Raw genomic sequence first — 25,284 nt, 5'->3', positions numbered from 1 at the left:
TTCAATTCAATTGTAATATGTATATTAAAATAAAAGTAAGAATAGTAAAGAATATTGCAATGATTTTCTGCGCTTTTTCATTAATACAAATGTACTAATTACGTTATAAAAATTGATTGTGCTATGCTGCTTTTAATGCTCAATATTGCCAAATTTTAGCTGGCTAAAACTTTTCTCCGCAGTTGCACTTCCGATTGGGGGGGATGTGTATAAAATATTTTATACAAAATATACAAATATTTGGATATAAAGAAATCACGTCTCAAGATATCACGAACTTTTACACTCAATTTAATTTTAATGGTCAGTTTTACTATAAACTTAAGTTGACGGTAAGCCAGACAAAATGAACGATATTTCACTTCTATATCCATTTCGTAATTAATAATTTGTATAAAAATCGTCTTTGATAGTGAAAATATAAGGACTAATAAAATAACTACTAACAAGTTAGGGGATATTATTTTTTCAAAACTATTGTACTACTAATACTTTAAAAAACGTCAATATTTCTTGTTTCTTGATATAAATAATTATTTAATTGGTGTTTAATGAATGCTTTATGTAAGATACTAAGGTAACACTGTTGTGTAATTTTCCTCACCACCTTTAAACGACACGCAATAACATCTTCCGTGTTGCTTATGAGGTATTACACGAGGCGCGTTTTTTTTATTGTGGTGTCCCCAGCAGGCCTAATCCACATCGTAAGCGAGAATGCGCGAACGTCGATCGACTTTAATAATTAATGTAGATAGGCAGATTAGTAACTCCACTTTCTAGCGTATAAAATGCGTGTTGTATACCGATATAAGTAATGCATAATACATAGGTAATATAAACAAATAAATATCGAATTATACGTTGAATAAGAAGGTTTTAATTGGTTTAAATTTATAATTTTAGTTTTGTCGTAGCACGGCATTCGCTCATTTTCAGATTACTAGTGCTGAATTTAAATGCGTGTCTGAACTTCTAAAGAAATAAGTGAGGCTGTAGGTGCTGAGAAATTATTAGTCACATCGTATTAAAAGTTTTAGGGAGTTAAAATGGGTTAAGGTTTTTTGGGTACCTACTTAATGGGATTTTTTTATTAAAATCCGGGTAAAAATGTTATGAATTACGGGTTTTTTGTCTGTAATGGGGTATAATTGTTTGTGAGATAGGTGTGTGAGGTACAAAAGTGGGATAAATCGTTTATAGGTTGTGGATTTTGCGTTCAAAATCGGGAAAAAAATTTGGTGGTTTATGTTTTTTTGGTGGTTTTGCATTCAAAACCGGGTAAAATTGTGGTGGCTTATGAGTTTTGCGTTCAAAACCGGGTGCAATTTTTTGTGGGCTAGGGTTCTAGGGGTTTGAGGTACAAAAGTGGGACAAATCATTTAAAGATTATGGATTTTGCATTAAAAATCGGGTAAAATTGTGGTGGTTTGTGAGTTTTGCGTTCAAAACCGGGTGCAATTTTTTGTGGACTAGGGTTCTAGGGGTGTGAGGTACAAAAGTGGGATAAATCATTTAAAGATTATGGATTTTGCGTTAAAAATCGGGTAAAATTGTGGTGGTTTGTGAGTTTTGCGTTCAAAACCGGGTGCAATTTTTTGTGGACTAGGGCTCTAGGGGTGTGAGGTACAAAAGTGAGACAAATCATTTAAAAATTATGGATTTTGTGTTCAAAATCGGGAAGAAAATTTGGTGGTTTATGTTTTTTTGGTGGTTTTGCATTCAAAACCGGGTAAAATTGTGGTGGCTTATGAGTTTTGCGTTCAAAACCGGGTGCAATTTTTTGTGGACTAGGGCTCTAGGGGTGTGAGGTACAAAAGTGAGACAAATCATTTAAAGATTATGGATTTTGCGTTCAAAATCGGGAAGAAAATTTGGTGGTTTATGTTTTTTTGGTGGTTTTACATTCAAAACCGGGTAAAATTGTTTATGAGTTTCTTATCTGAAACTGGGTAAAATGTGTGAGCAGTGTGGGTAAGGTGATGTCGCTGTGTAAGTGGGTTTCAGGTGTTGGATAGGGAAACATTTTTTGTGGGTTACCCTTTTTTACTCCCTGAATTACTAGAATACTAGGACATAGAAATTATGAATTACACATTTTAAATAAATGATAACTAAAAATATTAAATTATAAATTTGCATAATTTACATACTTAAATGCATACATTGCAAGTTTTTGTGTTAGTGAGAGTATAATTTATAGAAAAAAAATATGTTATTTGAAAAAAATAATAATTACGTTACGTAAAAGATAATACCTATCCTCCGGTTACTATTATTTAAATTCAACACTTTTCTTATTCTAACTATAATAACTATAATAATTATTTTAACTATATTTTAACTCTATATATAATAATAATAATAATAATAATAGGTATATAGTATAATATAAATTAATAATTAATACAAGTATCTATGATATAATATTTTATTGTAAATATTTAGATTAGACAGACAGCTATTGGAGTTGAATAATTAAAACTACAATATCTACTTAGGGTTTTTAGTCTAAAACAGTACAACAAAAATAAATAAATATTACTCACAAAACGATATATGTATATATATATATGTCTTACAGATTCTAGACTGGTCAGCTTATCCGCTTGATCCTATTAGCTATATAAAATATTAAAAAAAAAATCTCACGCACAAGATAATAGACATATTACAAATATGTAGGTGATGATGTGGTACGCCGTACACCTTGTATAAAATACAATAAATTTCTTGGCGTTTTGCACACATAAAATGAACGCATTAAAATAATTTAAAAAAATATACAACTTAAACTATGTAGTACCAATAATACAATATATAATTTAGTTAAATAAAGTAACTTAAAAATAAAAATACGATTTGCGCTGCTTTACAAACTTAACACTACACTGCATATAAAATATCGAAAAAAACGGGTAATGTGTATTATATGTGCGTCTGTTGCCGGCCGGCCATAGTCGATGTGTTGGATAATTGACCGGTGAGCGGTGCAGCGTAAGGGGGAGACAACTAAATAAAATAGTAATAATATTATAGGTACCTACGCGGTACGAATAATGTGGGGATGATGCGACACGAACAATTATTTCAATATACTAAATCGCCGAAATCCGCTGGTCATTGAATTATCATCTGTTCCAATGATAAATGATTCTCTATCCGTAAATGTATTAAATAAATGTAGGTAAAGCAATTAAATTACTTATATGTTATATACTACGTTACAACTACAATAAATACTAAAAATAATTTAATAAGTCATACATCTATACATATTTTTACAAAATAAATAAAATTATCTTACTTGAATTAGGTGCCTATAGTTTAACTTAGCTGAACTGATCAAGACTCAGGTCCGTCTCATAAACTTTTAATATCAACAAGCAAGTCCATCTAGTAGTCTTCATTTTTCAGCTTTTAACTCTTAACATATTTTCGGTTAGTGGCTCCTTGTGACTCGAACGGCTCAAAATTGTTTTGGCCCATCAAGTTTTACTCGGAAACTCGTCGAACCAATCTGGTCCTGCCAAGACTTACATAAAAGTAAAATAAAATTTCTTACCACCATCACACGGAATCCGTTATTAATTTAAAATTGCATTCATTGTTGATGTGTGCATCTACGAAGCTAAAAGGATGATATATTTATGATATATTTAGAATAAAAAAAAAAAAAAATATTTAATTGAATAAAAAGAAACACAGAAAGTTAAAAAGAGTTGCTGAAATCTTTTAGAAATTACAAATAAGAAGAGTAATCGAAGAAACATAAATATTATTTACGAAAATAAAAACTGATGTTTATTATTTGAACGAAATGAAAAAAATAAAAACAATAATAAGAAATAAACAGATTAATAGGTATATAGTTTATTAGTTTCTTATATTTATTAATAGAAAATTAATAACAAACATTATTTAGCCAGCATATTATTTTATTATCATTTATTATAAATTATAATATAAAATATGAATAAAAAATAGTTTACGTTTTATATTATGTCTATATAGCCAACACACGATAATAAAAAATAATACTAATCACTAAAGTACATTAATTAGGTATAGCCAATGGCGTTAGGGTATGGCTAAGTGTGCCTAAATATAATATTTTTATTCCACTTTCAAAACGTCATATTTTTATTATACATTTTGAAATGTGTATGATTTAATTATGAAGTCACGAACGAAAATTCCAAATTATTTCATCAGTGTTTCGTTTATTATTGTTATCGATGCGTATATTGCGTAGGCACATTTGCCAATTTTTTTAATTGCTAAAAAGGCGGTTTTTTCTAAGATTGTCGGGGCCCTAACCAGAGGCGGAACTTAGATTTTTTACGTCCGGGAAAAATGTTTAAATTACGCCCAAACATAGACCAAGACTGAAATATCCTTTCCTACAGTTGTTTTTTAATAGTTGGAATTCAAATGACAAAAATACTATTTACACACATAATAATGTTAAGTAACAAAGTTAAAAATATCAATCTACCTAGTTCTTATTCGTAGAACCGTATTATATCTACTTATGTTAGAATAATTAAACTAAATAAAAGTTATTCTGATTTTTACACAACTATTTGCTAACTATTAAAATTAGTAATGACAAACTTATTTAATTAAATGAAAGAACCTTTTGATAGAAAAAAAAATGTTAAAATAGAAATCTGATATTTAAAAATGCTCGATAGTTGTACAGTTTACACACTTAAAAAAAATGTATATCAAAATAATATAATTTTTTTATTTTTATTCTATTGTGAAATTTAGAATTTAATATAAAATAGAGTATTATTGTTTAGACTAGGGCCCCTCGTCAGTTCCCACCTTGCCTATCCGGTATTCACGCCACTGACCATCAATACATGCCTAACTTCACTTAGAATCTTAATTATTATAGTAAATACCAGTATGCTATACCTATATACGCATACTTAAACGAATCTAATCATAATCTTACCGTTAACTAGAATGATGTCCAGATCGATAACCAAAATGGTGAATCCCGAATCTTATTACAAAATAACGACAACGTAATACGAGCACAATGACCACGAAAAAATAAAATAATAATTTATTTTGCCATGACTACGACATAGGTATTAAGTAATATAAATGAGATTAATTTTGTACTATGATCGATTACAAAATATATTTTTTATTCATACTTTACGTTCTTTTTAATTTTTATTACATATTTGTCTGCCGACTGTCTGTATGTAAATATGTTGTATACACTGTCGTCTGTCGATTGTCGACGTACGCCGATCGCGCGGCTACGCGCTCTAATAATAATTAATAATATAATAACCATTAAATTATTTTACGCTGTGTGTGGTTTAATTTTTTGTTTTTCATTCCTTCAAACGCGGTCATCACCAAATCTTAAACAAATTATGTGAAATAAAAATAGTTTTTTTAACTTCTAACATCAAAAGTCAAATAAAGGCCAACAAAAAAATTACGCCCACTACGATGTTACACCCGGGGATTAATCCCCGGCTTCACCCCCCCCCCTAGTTCTGCCACTGGCCCCAACGAGTCTTCCCACGCGACTGTTTACCATGACCTTTGACGTAGGTTTATTATTTCGAATAGGTATATGAAATATAATAACAATAATAACAGCAGTAATAACAGTAATAATAATAATAATAATAATAATAATAATTATAAGTAATAATATTGATAATGTGTTTTCGACCAACATTATACACATCGGTTATAAAATATGGCAGCCACTACAGTGTCTGTTGGTCACTCCAGTCCCCGCGGTTCGACTTTGACGTAACAGCCGTCAGCCAGTTTGAGCGTGGTCAAGAACATAAGCCGCAGTCGGTCCGGCGTCGGACACCTGTCGGACGGCCGGAATCTGTGGTGACGGACCAGCGTGGATATGACCGTCTTCATCTGGAGCATCGCGTACTTGATACCGATGCAGTTCCGGGGCCCGGTGCTGAACGGGATGTACGCGTACGGGTGTCGCTGGCGATAGGCTTCCGGCAAAAAATTGTCCGGGTTGAACTCGTCCGGGCCACGGGCCGTGTTGCCGTAGTGCTGCGGGCTCGAATGCAAGAACAGCGGGGTGATGACCAGCGTGGCGCCTGTAAGGAAACATCCGTGTAAAGCGATATTTTCGTTTCACTGTAGAATTAACGAATTTTTCGTATACCCGCCGATTTCGTATGACGCAGCTTCCGTCCGAAATTCAAAAACGGGTTCGATTTTTGTTTCCACCAAAAATTAATCTGACACAAATCGTTTGAATGCGATTTAGTATGTTCGTTATGTTCGTAGTCATTACACACATAAAGTCTCGTGGATTAAAGCGGCGGTTTTTTTCTGGCAAAATAATTTTAAACCCGTTTGCGGTAATCGGTCTAAAATTAGTTTTTAAAATTATTATTTTGTGGAAAAAAATCAAACCATTTTAAACGGCGGCGAAAACTGCGCATGGTGTTTATTAATTTGCCCCCCTCTCCCCATTTATAACTTTTAGAATGGCGTGCCGTCGCACAACCACGGGAGTTCGATTAAAAAGGCACTAAACGATATATATTTTTTTTTCAAAATTGTATTCTTTATTTGTTCAACGTAATCTGTACGAGCCTTTCAAATGAATATAACACAGCCCGCGGGCACATGATTGTATCTCATATAAATGTATCTCTCATTACGTAATTGAATATAAACTTTTTCCATAGTATACACAGATCGTCTAATAATTTATTAAGACCGCTAACTAAGCTAAGCACAGTGTACAAAGTCCCCATCCGCTTCGTCTGCACTGCATCGTGTGCATCTGTGTATTCTGTGTAATGGGACCCTTCTAAAACCGTTTACCTACGACCTACCTGTAGATAATACGGTTGACAGAAAATATTACTTCCTCTAAAAGATGCGGCAAGGCATAAATACGTATTATATGGACACCGTCACTCGTTCAGACGTATATTATATCATACCGGCTGGGCACAGGTGATCTCCGATTGTCATGTCTTCGGCCAGGTCTCTGGCGAACACGGGCAGCGGGGGAAAAAGCCTGAGCGTTTCTTTGATCACTCGTTCGAGGTACTCCATCTGAAGCAAATCGTTGTATGTGACCGGTCTGTTACGATCTCCGTTCGAAAATATCGATTCCAGTTCCTTGAACACCTGTTTTACACAATATATACAGAACGAACGTGTTTGTAAATGTGTGCACAATTAACACGTACATCTCATGTCAGATTTCCACGGGTGTAACTATAGATTGTTATAAGTCGGGAAAGGATTTAAATGCTCTAAAAAACAAGAAAAAATGACCTAAAAAAATACGATTTAATGCATCCATAACATGCATTTTTTTTAAAAATGCTCTTAAAATTATTTTGTACATTGAAAAAATTTGTTTAATTATATACATTTTTATTCTTAGGTATTAATTATTCGTATCATTTTAATCGTCTTATATTTAGTCCTATTTACTTTTTACTCTGAAAATTATTTCCAAAAAAATAATATACAATTTAGATAGATGCATTCGTTACACTTTTACCTTGTATTTCTTAATATCGCTGTATTATCAGGTGCTGCTTAATTTGTATCGAATTTTATTAATTCCCGAAATAAAATGACTTAAAAACATAAAAAATTTATTAAAAATGCCGAAAAATGCTAAATTAAAGTTAAGTTTTTTGATTCTTTGATGTATGAAATGAAATTTGTGCTTGGAAAGCAATGTTTTCGGGAATTCAGTATAAAATGTAATTTGCATTTAAATCCGTTCTCTAGTTATACATAATCTTGCTGGAAAGGTGGGGGAGGGGGTGACGGCTAGAGTGAAATTTCTAGTTTACAATACAAAATATTATATACTACAGTTGCGTGTAATTGTGTACACGCGTGGTCTTCTTTCAAAAAAATATCAGATGTTTATTATAAATTATCAATCTATTATTTTAAAAACAACGTATTTAGAAGTTCAAGTACACCCCTACGGCTCTTACCCACTATTTAATATAAACAGTATGTACATGTCACATTTATATATGTATTTACCTTATCTTGTACGTCTTGATGATGGGCTAACATAAAAACCACACAAGCGTTCACCAAAGCAGTTGTTTCTTGTCCTCCTGTAATATATTACGAATATAAATTGTGTAGGTATATTATTATATATATATAAAAAACAACGTCGGTGATATTTATTCTTTTATGTACTACGATTTATTAATTATTTAAATTTGTATTGAAAAATATAATTTCCAGTAACAACCGAAATTAATAATAACGCAGCACCCATTTTCACCGTAGAAAATTAAAAAAAATATTGCTTTGGGCTGACCAAAAACATATTTGTTCAATAGTAATAATAACAATACATACATGCTGGATTATTCTGTATCGATACGAGAAACACTTAAAAAATATAATACGAGTATAAAGCATAGTTGTACAGTGAAACTGTAGTCTGTGGAACAGTTCAAACTTGGATGTACTATAGTATTATATATACGTATATATAGGTACTTGCCGATCATTAATGTTACGAGTTCGTCTCGCATCTGATCGTGAGACATTTCATGAGAGTTCTCCAGAAGAATTTCAGTGAGAGTTATCGTTTTTTGCCCAATGTCTTCGTAATCGTTGTGGTCTGTATTCATGACATTCTCGCTTCCTGATTTATTTAACTCGATGATTTTTCTTTTGATTATATCATTGGTGAACTCGTGAATGATTTGTTGGCTACGATCGTGTTTTCGTTTAATTGACGAAAATTGGAATAGTGTACTGCTCAAGTACCACGGATGCGTAATCCTATATTCCCAGGTCTATAATATTATTATAGATACATTAAAAAATGTGTGTAGGTATCAAATAATCGAAAAAATTAGTCACATGTTACAAAAATGAAAACGAATCAATCATCAAAATGGTAAACCATGTAAATTTATTTCTTTATTACTTAAATTTTTAGAACCAAATTATTAGATATTAAATAAAAAATAGTGTTTATCTCTCATTGAACTTTTGTTATAACATTTTTAATATAATTTATCATAACTTTGGACTTGTTTATAACACAGATACTTAATAAATGCATGTCTTTATGTACATAATAGGTGATAAGATGATACTAAATGTTCGCGTTCTGAAAAGTTCAATTTTACTCGATCGTACAGTATCTGCGTTTCACATTTATAATTTTTTGCTGTAAAAAGTAGAAACGTACTAATTGTATAAATTATTGTGAATATGAATTGAAACATTTTTCGTGAAAGTATTTTTTAATTAAAATTTTGTTCAACGTTTTAAATGGAATTTAAATATATTGAAACCTATGACGAGAAAGTAGATAACAATTTTGCTTCTCGGGAAATATACGTAAAAATTTATAAAAGGCAGCTGCTGGTTAGTTAAACTTTTGTAATTATACATGCCTTTACTATATCTATAAGTATAGTGGTGATTTATGCGTATCTACTGATTTTTTAGAACTGAGTTCCGTTTATTAAAAACTGTATTTTACTTTAAGTCGACCATAAAGATGTTTGTATTCTCATAATTACTATAGTAGTGTCTACTGTTTACCTAAAAGTGTATTTAATTCCGAAAGAGTTAAAAGTTAATTATTTATTTTTTTAATTGATATTTTTAGTTTTTACGTGACAAAAGGAATATTTTGGTACATATACAATATATTAAAATTACTGGTATCTCATAGTATATTATTATCATACGTGCATGGCTGTTAGTAAATTTTCGACAAATCGATTGGAGCCGCCCTTTTGAGCGTTAAACGTTACGCCCAAAGCCGTTTTTCCGATCATTTCCATCGTCGCCATGCTGACAGGACCGCTGATGTCACATTCCTTCGATGTCGAATCACTTTTGTCTCGGAGTATTTGAGCAAGGACGAGTGCTTCTTCGTAAAATATCGGTATAAATGCTTTTAACAGTTTAAAACTAAACCCTTTAGTTAACAATTTTCTGAAACGTTATAAAAAATATTTTATCGTCTTTTAATCTAACGTGCAGCGTGTGTTTGATTTACAAATAGATTTTGGTAAACTCGCATTCATAAACTATGACTAAAATAGCATCTATAGTGACACAATCGTACAAAATGTTACGATTTAATATGATTTATTACCTGTTAACCTTCCATTTCTTTATGTCGTCAATCGTAAATATCCCTTGTCCCATGATGGACTGTTGCATGACCTTATATTCCTTGGATTTTCTTAAAAATTTCGGATTTGTCAGAACGAATTCAACATCCTCGGGTCGTGTAAGAATAATGTATAATTTATTTAACAACCATGCTTTAAATATAGATTTTTCGTATCTAAAACAATATTGCAACTAAAATAGGTTGATTGGTTAATTAGAAACCATTCGGGAACACTTATGAGTTACGTCTAAAACAATGAATATAATATTACGTACAATTATTATACATTTATAATAATTATAACTAGATATGCAACATTTTATCGGTATGATTAAAAACATATCATAGTAAAATCAATACATTCAACGCTCAGAATCTTAAGTATAAAATAATCTAATTGATATTTAATAGAATAACTACATATTAATTTATATTATTTTGCAAATTTCAAATATAGGTTTGTAATAAAGAATATTTTCCATTTATATGATCGATTACCCAATGAATTTGAATACAACTAGACTTTTAATTTAATTAAAAAGAAAAATTATATTTCAATGTATTGCTAAGAATAATTAATAATAATACAGCAGTGTATAGTTTACTAAATTATTAAATAAGCTGTTTTATTTCGATACGTTATAATAAAAGTACAGAACTCACGTTCGGTATATGACTTGAGCATTTTTGATTTTGTGTTCCGATCCTTGTATGGCCAACGGTAACATGCCCACTAAAAATGATCCTTCCGGGCCTGGTATTTGGTTACCTAACATTCTTGTTCTTCTACCTTTGATTCTTAATATTATTGAAGAAATTGCCAAAACGACTAAGAGCGTCGTGAAAATCGAAAGCCACATATTTGTGCGATCAATTGTTAAAATGAATTATTTAATTACCTGTAAATGATAAGCGCATTACGATATAATATTATAATAATGTTTATTCTCGAATTAATCAATATCGCGTAAGTTAGCTTTTACTTATAATATATTTTAGTTTGTCGCGCTTTAGTGAAATCATTATTTTTATTTTGTTGTAATGTATTGAAATATTTCTGTTATTTAAATAAATATGTTAAATAGTTTTTAATTTTAATTTTAAGTTACAATGCAAAATTAATTCTATGATAAAAATAATTGAAGAATGAATAAATACGTTATATATATTTTTGGTAATACATACAAAATTATGTACGTCATATTTTATCCTGTTTTTTGTAAAATGTTATTTCTGCAAATATGTCCCTAAACAGAATATTTGTGTTACGTAGCTGTAACTTTTAAACGCTATTTATCTTTGATACAATTTATTGATAAAAGAAATAGGAAGGAGATAATAAATTATTTTTTTTCTCAAATAAACCAACCACAAATCCACAATTTAACGTGTATTAAAATAAAATACAAATAAAATATATTTTACTTTACCAATAACCCGGTAGCAATAATATACGGGGCTAACGAAGAGACTGCATCGGCACGCGTATTTATGGCAGGTCAGAAAATTATTATTGTAAATAAAGTGAAGTAATCAAAAATAGTTGGATGAGGTGGACTGTGTAGTAATACAGAATATTCTTATAAGATTACACACACATACATCTTGTTCTATATAATGTGTACCATAAAAATGTGATGTGTTTATATTAGGTATTGTAAAATATAAATACTGTAATGGGGGTTCATCACCATTACACTTGTCTTGTAGAATATTAAATCACAAATTATAACTTTATTACTTAAGAACGGATAAGTGCAGATGTGTTAATATGTATTATATTATGTTTACTTACCTTAAAATGTTTGATGTGTTGTAGAATATGTTTGTCGTATATTTATTCAATATGTATTTGACATAAAGTGTTTATCTATTTTTTGGTCGTTAAAAATATAAGCTCCTTTACTTCTTATTCACACTGAACAAATTAATTGCTTAATGTTTATTAATTTCAGAGCCTCGTGTACCTACTCGAGAATACGAACTGAAACTGAATAATTAAATTTGAGAATAATTTTGAAGTAAAAATTGAATATAAATTACCATCATGAACTAGAGAGAATATTAATTGGATTCAACAATATTCGTAATGAATACCTAATAATTAATATTGTTATTTAATAGTTTGTATTAATCATATGATGCAACTATATGGGAAATTTTTTAAATAATATATTTTATTGACGAAAATTAATTTTAACAGGTGAAATTCTGTTCAAGTGTCTTGTGGAATTCATCTTAAAAATATTGTTCATGATTATGTTTATTTGAAGTATTTTGAACACGACTAAACTCGGCCTGTTTAAATTTTAAAATACAATAGGAATCAATATGTAGGTACAATGGTTATATTACAACTACTAAGTGTACGTATTTTATTCTCATAAATGTAAATTGCATGCAATCGTAATGGTTATATTAACGATAAGGATCAAAGGTTTATAGAAGATGGCCTAATTATAAATAGTGTCAATAAACTGTTTTTTGTAAATATGTTAATAGTCGTTATATTTTAGGCATAGATATTAGTTATAGACACGCAGAGTGCGCAACCAACCACATACAATTATACAACTTTTAAATTCTTTAGTGTAACAGATAATGATTGTTGACTGTGTATGTTATAAAATTTGGAAGCAAAAAAAACAAACGCTTTAATTTTAAATTTTGAGTATCTACCTATTATGGTTTCTAGTGACGTATTTGATTAAGTTTGTTCTTTTAAATAGTAAAAGTATTAAAATCTCAGTACTTTTCAATATAATTAAGAAATCCTAAATAAAATAAGGAAAACAAGGATATTTACAACAGTTTCAGAAAAGTTCGATTTTTCACCCTGCTGCACTGTAGGCATCAAATGTATTTTGTCATTGAGTAAGCTACAGTAAATGATGTGTTAAATTAACTTAATATATACTTACAGTAAAACAGTGTAAAGAAAATATAGGTTCGTGCTAAACAATTCCATACTTCAATAAATTAAATAATTTAATGTTTTATTTCTATTTCTATAAAATATTTACAATCTGTTTTACAAACGCTGATGGCACTATCCAAAAAATTAAAACAAATTTAAACAATATGGAAAATTTTATTGTGTGTAGTAAAGAATAATAATAATAATAATAATTAAGTTATTAAAGTAAAATTTTAAGTTCGTGCAAATGTTATTTTTTTAAATTGCAACAAAGTAACAAATTTCCTTATTTTTTGTTTAAATATCTAATTTTATGGAATTTTAACTTCAAATGTCTATAAAATAAACGGTGCATGTTTTATATTTTTGAAATTTTTAAGTTTCTAATTGCAAAATTACCAGGAGCTTTGTATTGAATGTCCTCTCCTTTTGGTAATATTAAAATGTTTATACATTTTTAACTATAAAACTGCAGTTTACAGATTTTTGTGATTTTGACCAATTTTTGTGAAATTTGAATGTACATTGATAATTAATAAAAAAAAAAATTTAGGATGTATATTTTTGATATATTTTATTTTTAATATAACAATTTAGAACCTTGTATTTAATTTTCAAGATTTTTTACTTAAAAGCAAATATTTAATCATACGTAAATTTAAAATATTTTTAAAATTATAAGTTATAAGTTATTTCTAATTAATACTTGTATGAATACTTGGAGAAAATGGCATGTCTCTTTTTTAACAACTGTAAAAAAACCCTGTTTTGTAATTTTGTATAAAAATATACTTTTATTGTTTTTCTCGATTATTTTGAAAAGTACTGAAAATTTAATTTTGACCTTTCAAACATCAACTAGATCCAATTTTTAGTTCACTGTCGACTTGAGAATTTCAAGAAGCGAGTATTGTATTCCTTTCGACCCTAGATAAGTAGAGGTCCACAATTACACATAATTCGATAAAATCTCAACGATTGCCGCCCATCCGTCGTTATGCTGCTACAATATCCTTACACGCGATAGATTTCCATTTGATTATAATATTTACAATATAATCGTGTAAAATGGAAATCGAAACACACATTAAAGGGGTTATAGGTTAGATTACGAAATACAACACAAAATGTTCATTGCACGTTTATATGTGCATGTGTTTGTGTGTGTGTGTAATTTTTACAAAATATACCGGAACATAAATTAAATTATCGTCATGTCTAAATGAAAGCGACGGTCATGCAAATTTAATTGCAATATCGTAGACACAATAATAATAACGATAATTATTAAGTAGCCACTATGAATGTTTTACCGTTTAAATCCGTGGCCTATAGTACAAATATGTTGGCTTGTACTTACAGCTTATAACTATACGTTCTATGCACTATTTATACCGGTGTAAACATTTTTCCACGTTGCATAAAATATTGTTATGCATTTTACATTTATGAATTATGTTAATGTATTCAAAAATTTCGTTGACAACCAATCGGACTATTTTTTTTTATTTTTCAGTAAAATCCGATAATTAAATAAAAATGTATAAAATCTTATTTTATTTGACTGTTGTAAATGTGTTAATTTTAAGGTGAAAAATTACACACTTAATAGTTTATTACAGATATTAAGAAAAATTGTTTCCTTCAGGATAAGTGTTAAATTGGTTTAGGATGCGTAGGTACTATAAAAATATAGAAAATTTTTATTTAAAAAAATAATTTTAATACATATTTTTATTACTTATAATGTAATATTTTATAATATGTAATATAGTCCTTAGAGCTACTCATCAAATAATTAACATTCCAAATTTAAAGCAAAAACAGCGGTGACTAACGTTGGGAACAGGCAACAGACACATTACAGTTGTCATTGTAGGCTTACAGACTATTTTGTATGGATTTGCACAATACTATATTCATTTATATAGGCGTTGTCATTACGAACGAAATCGTTTTTAATATAATTTTTAAATTCAAAGCGTGTAATCGTCTTTTCCGAGCATAATGACATGTTAATTTTGGCAGTGTAGATCACAACAATTGGGTCCACGCCATACGCCTCGCCTTCAATCTTAGCTTCTCTGTCCCACAGTCGTTACTGCTTAAGATTAAACTATAAACGTCACGCCAACACGTTATATTATGTTTTATTGATGCGAAGTTGGAAAACAATACAATTGGTGAATTGCCGTCCTTGTATCGATTTTGAATTACCAGGATCCAAACTGCAATCATATAGGAGAGATTGAACACGAATCGCAGTTATGAGATACGTAAGGAAGACGATTCGTTCTTTTAAATTACTATTTGTACGTTATACATCAGTGTGTGGTCTTAGGACGGCCGCAGATTTATAAGTACCTATTACAATATGATTATGTATTACTTTACGTTTAATAGGTCGTTACACCCACGTGTGTATTGTTCCACATTACAAACGTACAAGTTTGTAAAATTGTGTTCAGCAAAACCAACCAGCTTTGTATTGTTAGCTTTAATATCAGAGCGAATAATTGACGTATTATCAAACTCGAAAGTAAAAATATTACCTACGACAACTCGTATGCTTTTATTTGAAGTGCAGATTAATTTATCATTACGATGTAAAATATTACAATCTTAAAATGTTTATAAAATTATAACTCTATTTGAGATTGAAATTTAAATAAATCCATGAGGTGCCCTTACCTTTAAGATTGATATTAGATCAGTTCATTTTAATAAGCTAATAATACATAATTGGTTAGGATTTCATGTTGTACGTTTGTTGATAAATTGGTCACAAAATTGGTTTTAGTTCGAACAATATACATTATATATGGATAGTGTCTGTGATTTTAAGTGCACGGATACTGCAGTATATTGAACACAAATTTTTTTTTAATTTAAAAATCTATAAAAATAATGATCATTTGGTTTTTGACTCACTTTTTTAAGGTATTTTCCCCTTTAAAAACAATATTTATTGCAGATTATATTTTATTCGGTGTTTATCGAATAGATTGGTAATTTATAAAATAGGAAGGAATTTGAAATTATTTCAAAATACTCGAAAAAAAAACATTAAGAAACATTATGTAAAAACAGATGATTTATTTATAAATATTAAATAACTATTGTGTTCTACAAAATACAATTTTAATAATAATCATAATAATAATAATAATAATTACACAAACATTGCAATATTAATAATACAAATATAAATATAGAATTAAAATAATCTTTGAGTGTTTATTTCAAAAGCAAAGCTTGTGCTGAAACGAGAGTTCATATGATACAGTTTTTTTTTTCAATAAGTAAGAAAATTTAAAACAAAAATAATATAAGATTATACTCACATTAATTTGAAACAAAATGATTGCATTTGCCAAAAGTGGTAAACACAAAACAGATTTAATATTTGATTTTTCTCTACTCTTATAGCATTATATATTTATGATTCAATTTTATATCATTTAGTTTAGTTACTGTTTCTTTATACTTAAATTAATTTACAATATAATATACTAGTGTGTATAAAATTTTATGACGTATATAATATAAATAGAACGGTGAAAGACATGGATACTCTTCACATTAAAAAATCACCTAAACGTAATTAAATAAAATTGTGTGAAAAAATATATTCATGTTAAGCATTGAAAAGATGGATAGGCCATTCACATTTAAAACGTTTGGCTGGATTTTCTAAAAGATGGTTCGAGGCTATTGGCACGATGTTCCGTTTTAAAGTGGAGGCGTGAGCACTACTCGTATCTATCAGCTGTTTGTCTTATAGTATGTGACTTTTAGATCATTGTCTAGTGCAATATTGGTAACGTACCAAAGGGAATTGTCATGTACAATCAAAAAGTCACGAAATTTATGGTTTATAGCTTTCGTCGATCACGTTATATTTAATATAAATGTTAAGTACCTTAGTTATTTATACACAATTTATGATTTAATGTAAACATTATTTTAGGTTTTAAAGCTTTTTTTTTATGAAAATAAAAAAAATAACTAAAGATATTTTTATAAAAATGTTTGAATTTCTTGACATCTCTCGTATTAAAATTGTTTCGTCTATTAGTAACTATAATAGATAGCTGAAATGCGATTGAGATGAAAGTTAGGTCCGTTTAATTATTCGTTGTTTCCGATCATATATGATATTTAAAATAAATATAGGAAGTACCTACCCATAAATCTCGGTAATATAGAATGCCATTGTTATTATAATATTTTATTATTTACTAATAAAGAGCATGTTATGTGCCGAATGGAGACAAACATTTTTCGATAGCTGGCCTGATACTTTAATACTAATTAATAATTAGTAATAAGAAATCTAAGTAATACATAATTGAAAAATTATTAAAATTTTCATGTGTAGGACAGTCACCCCTTCCAAAATCATTGCATTATTTTTATTGGGGACATGGGTGGATAGGCCTACCGGTAAACCGGGAATTTTTCGTTGGGCCCCCCTTTGTATTTTGGTGATGGGGCCCTTTTTAGACTTTTTTTTTAATGTGGTGGCCCCTTTTTAAAATTTCCCAGTAGGCCAAAAATGGCCTATCCGCCCATGATGGAGGAGTTGCTTAGTTTTTACGATAAAATATTTTTAATATGGTCAGAGAATATATATATATCTTTTTTAATATTTTCTTCTTTATTCACACTACTTTTAGGCCCATTGATACATGTGTTAGACATGTACCTATATCTATACATAATACATATAACGTTTTGTATAATATATTATTATTATTATTATTATTACAACGTATACGACCGATCAAAACAATAATGGGACATGGGTGTTATGGAAAAAAATAATGTTTTTAGTCTGTAACCACGAATAATTAGCATAATATTGTCGCGGTATACGATCGGACCGGCGTTATATAAAAACGCGTAGCGCGGGTATAACGATTAATATATACCGCCCGATCGATCGCGTTTGTTACACTTGCACACATAAACACTTACACGCGTGCACTCGCGTGTTATCATGGTAGATACGTGATTGATTCGCGATTAATATCGAGACTATCCGCAGAGGCTGATTTACACGTTGCTGACCACAGCGCAGGAACTTCTGTTCGGCAAGAAATTGTTTTTCGATTGGCAGTTCGGCGACAACTGGGCGTTGAAGAGCATGGAGATTTTGGACAAAGAGTTGGCGGCCGCCGAAAAGGACCGGAAAGACGTCGATGGCCAGCAGCCCAACGACCCGAACGGGTCGGAGTACGTGTACCGTAGGCAGATCGTCTGGTTCAACACCATCGGGTTCCTTGTGCTCCACTTGGGCGCCTTGTACGGTCTGTACTTGTTCTTGACATCGACGATGGTACTCACCATGTTGTGGAGTAAGTCTAATGAACGATAACTAATTAGTACACGTATACCTAGTATAGGATCTAAGCTCAATCGATAACGTTGACCAAGTGATTCATATTCTTATAGTTGATCATACTCCTTTTTAGAAAATAAATATTTTCGCTAGTTAGGTACCTATGTCCTATTTCTTATTTTTGTGATTTTGTGAACTTTTTCAAAAAAATGTATTAACGAACTAAATTTTTTAATTTTATATAATCTGAAGTAGAATATCAGAATATAATTTTTTTTGTTTTGTTTAATAAGTTGGTATTTTAGACTAATTTAGTTCGATTTGGTAAGGCATATGCAGGTACTCTGCAAAATTTGTACGCGTCTAAAGTTTAAAGTTTAAAAGTAGGTATTAGTAATAAAAAACAAATAAACAAATATTAAATAAATAATATTTGTTTATAAAAAAAGTATTTTATACCCGATTACGAAATTAGTGATATGTTGTATAAAAAATTTAAAATTTAAAAAATATCAAGATGAATTTAAATATAGGAAATTTCTAAAATTGCGTAGATAAAAATTTGACAACATTATAATCTTTTTCGTACTTGATCGTGTTGTATTTAAATATTTAATACTAATTCCTTAATTATTCATAGACAAATCACAAAAATAATCTAAGAAAATTATTGTCGTTAAAGTTAAGATTATCATAGTTTACTCGTATATTGTCTGCGATTGTTCTATTAAAATGTATCGAATTATTTTTCCTACATTTTATAGCGAGATAGTAATAATGAAATTGAATTTATGAGCCTATATTCCTAAACAAAGCAAACAAAGTATTTAGTTTTGCGAGTGTAATTTTTAATTTGACCAATGCTTTAAGCCATAGATATTGTCTTATTTTGAGGATAATACTCGTTTAAAAGCAATAAAAACCAAATTTTAAAAATCTCAACTTTTATAGTACTCCATAGTCTATATTATTAAGTACTTTGTACGAAAATTATTGAAATTGCGTTACCATTTTTTGGTTATTATGTAAAATGTTATGTTATTTTTCTGAATTCGCATATGAATGAAGTGCGCAACAAAATGTAATTCTTGTAGTTTGCTTATCAATAAATATATCGGTTATGTTAAAACAAGTTATAATTAACTAATTTACTATACTTTGGAAATTTAAATTTAAATATCACGAAATACTTTAAGAAATATTCTGCTTAGAAGTATGAAATTAAAAATGTAAGTCTTCATTAGCAAAAATAAGCCTTAAATATATATACTATATAATAAAAATAAAGTTGAAAAAATTATTTGTGAAATAATGAGTGTTTTACATTAAAAGATACACTCGATCTGTACATTTTAAATGTTAAGAATTTAATTAAAATGTTTTGATATATTATTTAGCATTGCTGGTAGCGGGCGCAAGTGCGTTCTCCGTCACTATGGGCGCTCATAGGCTATACACGCACAGGACTTTCAAATGTAACGATTGGGTGAAAGCTCTGCTGGTGTTCGGGCAGACGGTCGCTGGACAGGTAAGTCTATATAATACAATATTATTACAGTTTAATATTTTTGAGGAATTTTGTCGACTTTTCGCTCTTATTTTATTTTTCTTAAACACGTTCTGTTGTTGTTCCTCAGAATTGCTTGTATGTTTGGATCAGAGACCACCGACAGCATCACAAGTACAGCGACACGGTAGCCGACCCGCACAACGCGTCGCGTGGTTTCTTTTTCTCGCATATTGGATGGTTGATGGTGCGCAAGCATCCGGAAGTCATTGCAAAAGGCAAAAAGATCGACATGACCGACATCGAAATGGATCCGTACGCTATGTTTCAAAAAAAGTAAGTTTCAAACCTATATTTTCGATTAAAAAGGCACCCATATATACAGTCACTTTATTTCTAAAAATTACACGTCAATTGTTGAGTTTAACAAAATTCGATTTTGCCAAGTTAAAATAACGTTTCATGGATAGTCGTAGTTAAAAAATAAATTTTCATTAGTGGTGCCTTTAAATTGAACGTCCGCGATTATACGCGCTCATTATAAGTACCTACCTATCTTTAATACCGTTTCTACACACAGATATTACAAAATACTGTTCACGATTTTGGCTATGCTGATGCCGATGGTCGTGCCATTCGTCCTCTGGGGGGAAACCCTGTGGAATGGCTTCTTCGTGTGCTTCCTGTTTCGGCTGATGACGGTTTTGAACTTGACGTGGCTGGTCAACAGTGCTGCGCATCTGTACGGCAACAAACCATTTACCAAGTGAGTACCTACATTATTCTATGTGGTGTCCTACCGTTTACTAAAACCGTATACGTAACGATTTCATATTCTATCGTTATTTTGTCACGCCGTACACGCGGTGATTCGCTTGTAGTGAAATCGAAAGCTTTAAAAACAATCATTGACAGTCATATCCCTATCCGGTCTTCTCCTTATAAATGTACTACTACCTATACATTATATCAAATGTATTTAAGAGGATTATTATTTTTGCTAGCGCACTAATTGTTTTCTCACTCTAACCCACAAGCAACAAAGAAAACGTTCGTTCAGTAAAATTGATCACGTATTGTTACCTAGCTTTAATATTAGAGAAAAATGAATGGACAACCTCCACAACAGAGGGCGATGGGATAATGTTATTTTTTACATTTCATTGTTTTAACCCCGTCATGGGCTCCAATTCTTTATTTTCTATAATAAATGTAATATTTTATACGATTTGTTACTATAATTAATCATATTATTTATCATTATAAATAGCATACATTTCTTGGCAGCTTTAAAAATAAATAAATATCGAAAGTGATCTCTAACGTTTACCATCAATTGAGATAATATAATTAAAGAATTTTCCGTCAAATTTCAAAAAGAGAATTACATTTTGTTTAATATTAATTAATTAAATCATTATTTATTGTATAATTACTTTCTTTTTTTCTATAATCAAATGGTTTTTTGTCCCCAAATTTCTAAACAATGTCGTGATCAAACTTATAGTAAAGAATATTATCTGTGTTTGTACGTCGGTTTTTACGATATTTAAATTTTTGCTGCGGCACGTGAAAATATTTCGTATCGGTCTCAAACTTGCACACAATTGAAATACCAAATTGTCAACGTGCAAATACGATAACAAGTTCGACAATATTATAGGTGAATACACTGTGTACGACGGCGACGACAATACGTATGTGTTAGGTTATTGATTACAAATGTATAGCATATTATGTATTATTGATTATTGTAATAATATAAACGTTTTCGTCGGTTCGACGGCGTGGACTCAACGGTGCAGTGACATAATGCCCGTGGAAAACGTTTACGTGTCCATGTTCGGGCTGGGCGAGGGCTGGCACAACTATCACCATTCGTTCCCGTGGGACTACCGGGCCGCCGAGTTCGGTCAGTACTTCAATCTGACCACCATGCTGATCGACTTTTTCGAAGAGATGGGCTGGGTGTGGGACAAGAAGTACGCGACGCCCGCCATGGTCCGGAGCCGGGTGACCAAGCGCGGGGACGGCACGCACTGCAAGTACAACCGACCGCAGTTGAAGGAAAGCGGCGGATCGTCCGAACCGGTGGCGGACGACGAGACTTACGAGGAGCTGTTCTGGCTGGAGGAACGGACGGCCGAGGCTCAGAAGGGCTGATCGTTGCCACGCCCGTCAACGTTATTAAATATAATAAACTATATATTACTTATATCTATATATATTTATACATTATATGATAATAATAATTACCATTATTATTATACGTCACCAGAGGATATTTTTTAAAAACTTTTTTTTTCTTTTATTTTATGTATGAGCTTTTATAATATTATATATCAATTTACGTATGTCGGCGATTAAGTGCCTCTCTCTCACTTGCTCTCTCTCTTTCTCTCTCTCTCTCTCTCTCTCTCTCTCTCTCTCTCACGCTCTGTGCATGTAATATTTGCGTTACTTGACGATATTATTACATGTATGACGAATAATAGGAATCGCGAACTAAATTAATTATAATAAATAAATAATAATAATGATAATAATATATGCAGTACTAAAATTGGAAAAAGGGAGATTTTTTTGAATTGAAAAAAAAATTAGCATCATTCAAATTGCTTAACTCAATCTGACTTCTGCCCCTTCCTCACGGCATCACACCAAACAAAATCACCAATCAACTAACAAATATTTACAACACACTAGAAAATCAATAACAATTATACTTGTAAGCAATTAAAATAATTTTTTTTGGACAACAATCATTCATCTTTATCAACTATTAAATGTATTATGTATGCACTACAGCAGTGTTTCCCAACCTCTTCTATCTTGCACCCCCTTTGTAGGTTTTCAAAAATCTTGCACTCCCTCCTAGACATTGAAAAAAATTATCATTTTTTTTTTATTCATTTTCCCTATATTGTAAAATAAAACTAATTTAATAAATGAAATTTACTTCGTAATGACTGCTTGTGCTTCCCCAGCACAAGTCTATACCCCTAGGTCGAGATACACTGCACTACAGGTATATTCATTTATACTTTTTTAGATTCAATACGATAACTTTAATGCAGTATCATAATTATAATAAATTAAACAATTTTTTAAACTTAATTTGAAATCTTATTCAATTTAATTTTATAAAATACAAAATATTAAAATTATGCTTGTAAAAAACCTATTTTAAAAAAACAAAATACCATCTCTTCTTTTTTATAAAAATAAAATACTGGAGACCTTTATCAATTTGAGTACTGAATATACATATATAGCGTATACATCGCTATCTCATTTTATACTATGAAATTTTGACTTTTACCATTTATTTTAATGCTAAAAATTATAACAGCTAAACGCTATATAGGTTTAAATAGAGTAATGAATAGGTACTTAATAATATTCTGCAGTCATTATCCGAAAAAAATTAATAATATATACATACTATATATATCATAATGTTAATAATCGTTGTTGTTGTTATTTGAAATTATAAAATATGTAGATCGTTTAATAGTAATATAGCCATTTTTTATGTACATGCATGCCTTTACGCGAGTATTTGTGTTCTTATACTAACGGACGTATCTATATTTTTCTTTTGAGAAATACGTGCTCCATAAAGTCTATAATCATTATATTATTATTATTGATTTCCCCGACGGTCGTATCTACGCATCCGGCGTGCAGGTGTTCTGAAAAACTTCAGTTTAGATTATTTTATAATATTTTGTTCTTAAATTATACGTAAATACGGGTTTATTATGAATTTGAAAAAAAAAGTTTGAATTTCGAATACGTGATACACGGACAATACAGTAACCATAAAAACGTCCTGAAAAATAGAAACACTCTGTAACCGAGAAAATACAGAACAAGAATATTATTGTCAATTTTATAGTTTTATGCTGTACGGGAACGAACCATTTAGATCTACAGTATTATATATATATATATACTGCATTGTTAACGATCGTGGTTGTTAAAAAAAATGTACTATAATTTATAATCAGTACCGGATCTACAAATTATGTGACCCGGGGCACAACATAATATTACCGCCCTTAAAAGTCAACAATAAAAAATGCATGTGACCTAAAGTGTGTCAAAATACGGACTATTATAGGCGATTTAATTAATCTCCAATGATTTTCTTCTAATTTTATTTCATTTTGTAATTATATCAATTCCTTTACCTTCACAAATTTACATTTCAAGCATTTTTCATGAACAAAAATACTTTTTATATTAGAATTTTCATGTTCTGGTATTCTTGCTGACACTTTATTCCAATTAATAAACCCATCTAATGTCAATTTTGACATATTTTTGTCATTTAAATTTAAAAACAATTTGCATGGTACACAAAATAATGCATTTTTTGATTTGGAGTAGCTAAGCCAAGTTTGATGACTTTGATTTCCATTAAAAAGGTTTTTGAAAAACCAAGAAACATCAGTAGATAGCCCTTCTCTTTCAGATCTAGTAAGATCCAACTTTTTAATATAGTTCATTCTCATTCTAACAATATGAGTTCCTTGAGAATCTATTATTTTTTCAGGCTATGTATCAGTATCACAATCTTTGAAATCCAAAGTTTCATTTTCACTTAATTTCAATGACATAAATTCGAACACATTTAAATTTTTATCTTTGTTATGATCAGAATTGATCTCGTCGACAATTACCCCAGAACCACATTTCTCAATATTCTCATCCTCTTCATTATCTGTCCCATTCTCTTAATTTTCTATAAAATATTAGATATTTATTGTACTGTATTATTTCAATAAAATATAGAAATATATTATTAAAATTAATTGACACAATTTTCCGAAAACTATTATTTTAGAAGTTATATCTGTTTCAAATTCGCGGTTAGGTATTAAATTCTAAAATAGTACGTATTATATTAACACCGATAGTAATAAACTAATAAATAATAATAATATTAAATCACATCATTAATTATTATAATACTATACAGATCTAATAATTATGATATAGAATAATAATTATAAATAATTTCTAACCTCTGCAACATTGTGTATTAGTATTACCCAGCCAATTATGAGAATACGCCAAAGTGCGCTTATTTTCTTTTTTTTTTTTCAAGAGCTTTTTTTCGGAACTCACAACCAGATAATTTTTTGACGAATGTCTTTTCTTAGTCATTACCAGTGTGACTATATTGAATTAAAACTATTTAATTCGAAATACTTGTGTAATTCGAAACAAAAGATTCAATATGTGTTAAAAAAAAATTAAAATGTAATAAAAACTATAAGTTTAAAATTTGAAATTTGCGCCCCTCTATGATTAACGTCCGGGGCATGGGCCCCGGATCATCC

The 25,284-nt window shown here is 30.0% G+C and overlaps 2 protein-coding genes across 6 annotated transcripts; one reads left to right on the top strand and one right to left on the bottom strand.

Moving 5' to 3' along the window:
• Window positions 1-5,640: 5,640 nt before the first annotated feature.
• Window positions 5,641-12,479, bottom strand: LOC113549016 (cytochrome P450 4C1-like). Of its 5 annotated transcripts, none has more exons than XM_026950156.1 (9): window positions 12,209-12,476; window positions 11,961-12,155; window positions 10,829-11,064; window positions 10,145-10,339; window positions 9,732-9,981; window positions 8,525-8,822; window positions 8,047-8,123; window positions 6,972-7,161; window positions 5,764-6,110 (listed from the first exon to the last, which is right to left on the bottom strand). In XM_026950156.1, exons 3-9 carry the CDS (start codon window positions 11,023-11,025, stop codon window positions 5,764-5,766), a joined length of 1,554 nt encoding a protein of 517 aa, XP_026805957.1. In that variant the 5' UTR covers window positions 11,026-11,064; window positions 11,961-12,155; window positions 12,209-12,476. The 5 variants fall into 5 exon arrangements, 4 of the variants coding, with proteins under 4 accessions (XP_026805959.1, XP_026805957.1, XP_026805958.1 ...); XM_026950157.1 differs by having other exon boundaries at window positions 11,961-12,149; XR_003404907.1 differs by adding an exon at window positions 6,179-6,386 and having other exon boundaries at window positions 5,973-6,110; window positions 11,961-12,479.
• Window positions 12,480-15,180: 2,701 nt separating this feature from the next.
• LOC113550275 (stearoyl-CoA desaturase 5-like) lies at window positions 15,181-23,356 on the top strand. The gene is made up of 6 exons (XM_026952008.1): window positions 15,181-15,358; window positions 18,133-18,442; window positions 19,824-19,954; window positions 20,064-20,269; window positions 20,514-20,699; window positions 21,739-23,356. Exons 1-6 carry the CDS (start codon window positions 15,350-15,352, stop codon window positions 22,094-22,096), a joined length of 1,200 nt encoding a protein of 399 aa, XP_026807809.1. The 5' UTR covers window positions 15,181-15,349; the 3' UTR covers window positions 22,097-23,356.
• Window positions 23,357-25,284: the final 1,928 nt, after the last annotated feature.

Source organism: Rhopalosiphum maidis, chromosome 1 (assembly GCF_003676215.2).
Source record: "Rhopalosiphum maidis isolate BTI-1 chromosome 1, ASM367621v3, whole genome shotgun sequence".
NCBI lineage: Eukaryota > Metazoa > Arthropoda > Insecta > Hemiptera > Aphididae > Rhopalosiphum > Rhopalosiphum maidis.
The sequence above is the reverse complement of the archived record's forward strand: the minus strand, read 5'-3'. Positions and strand labels throughout refer to the sequence as shown.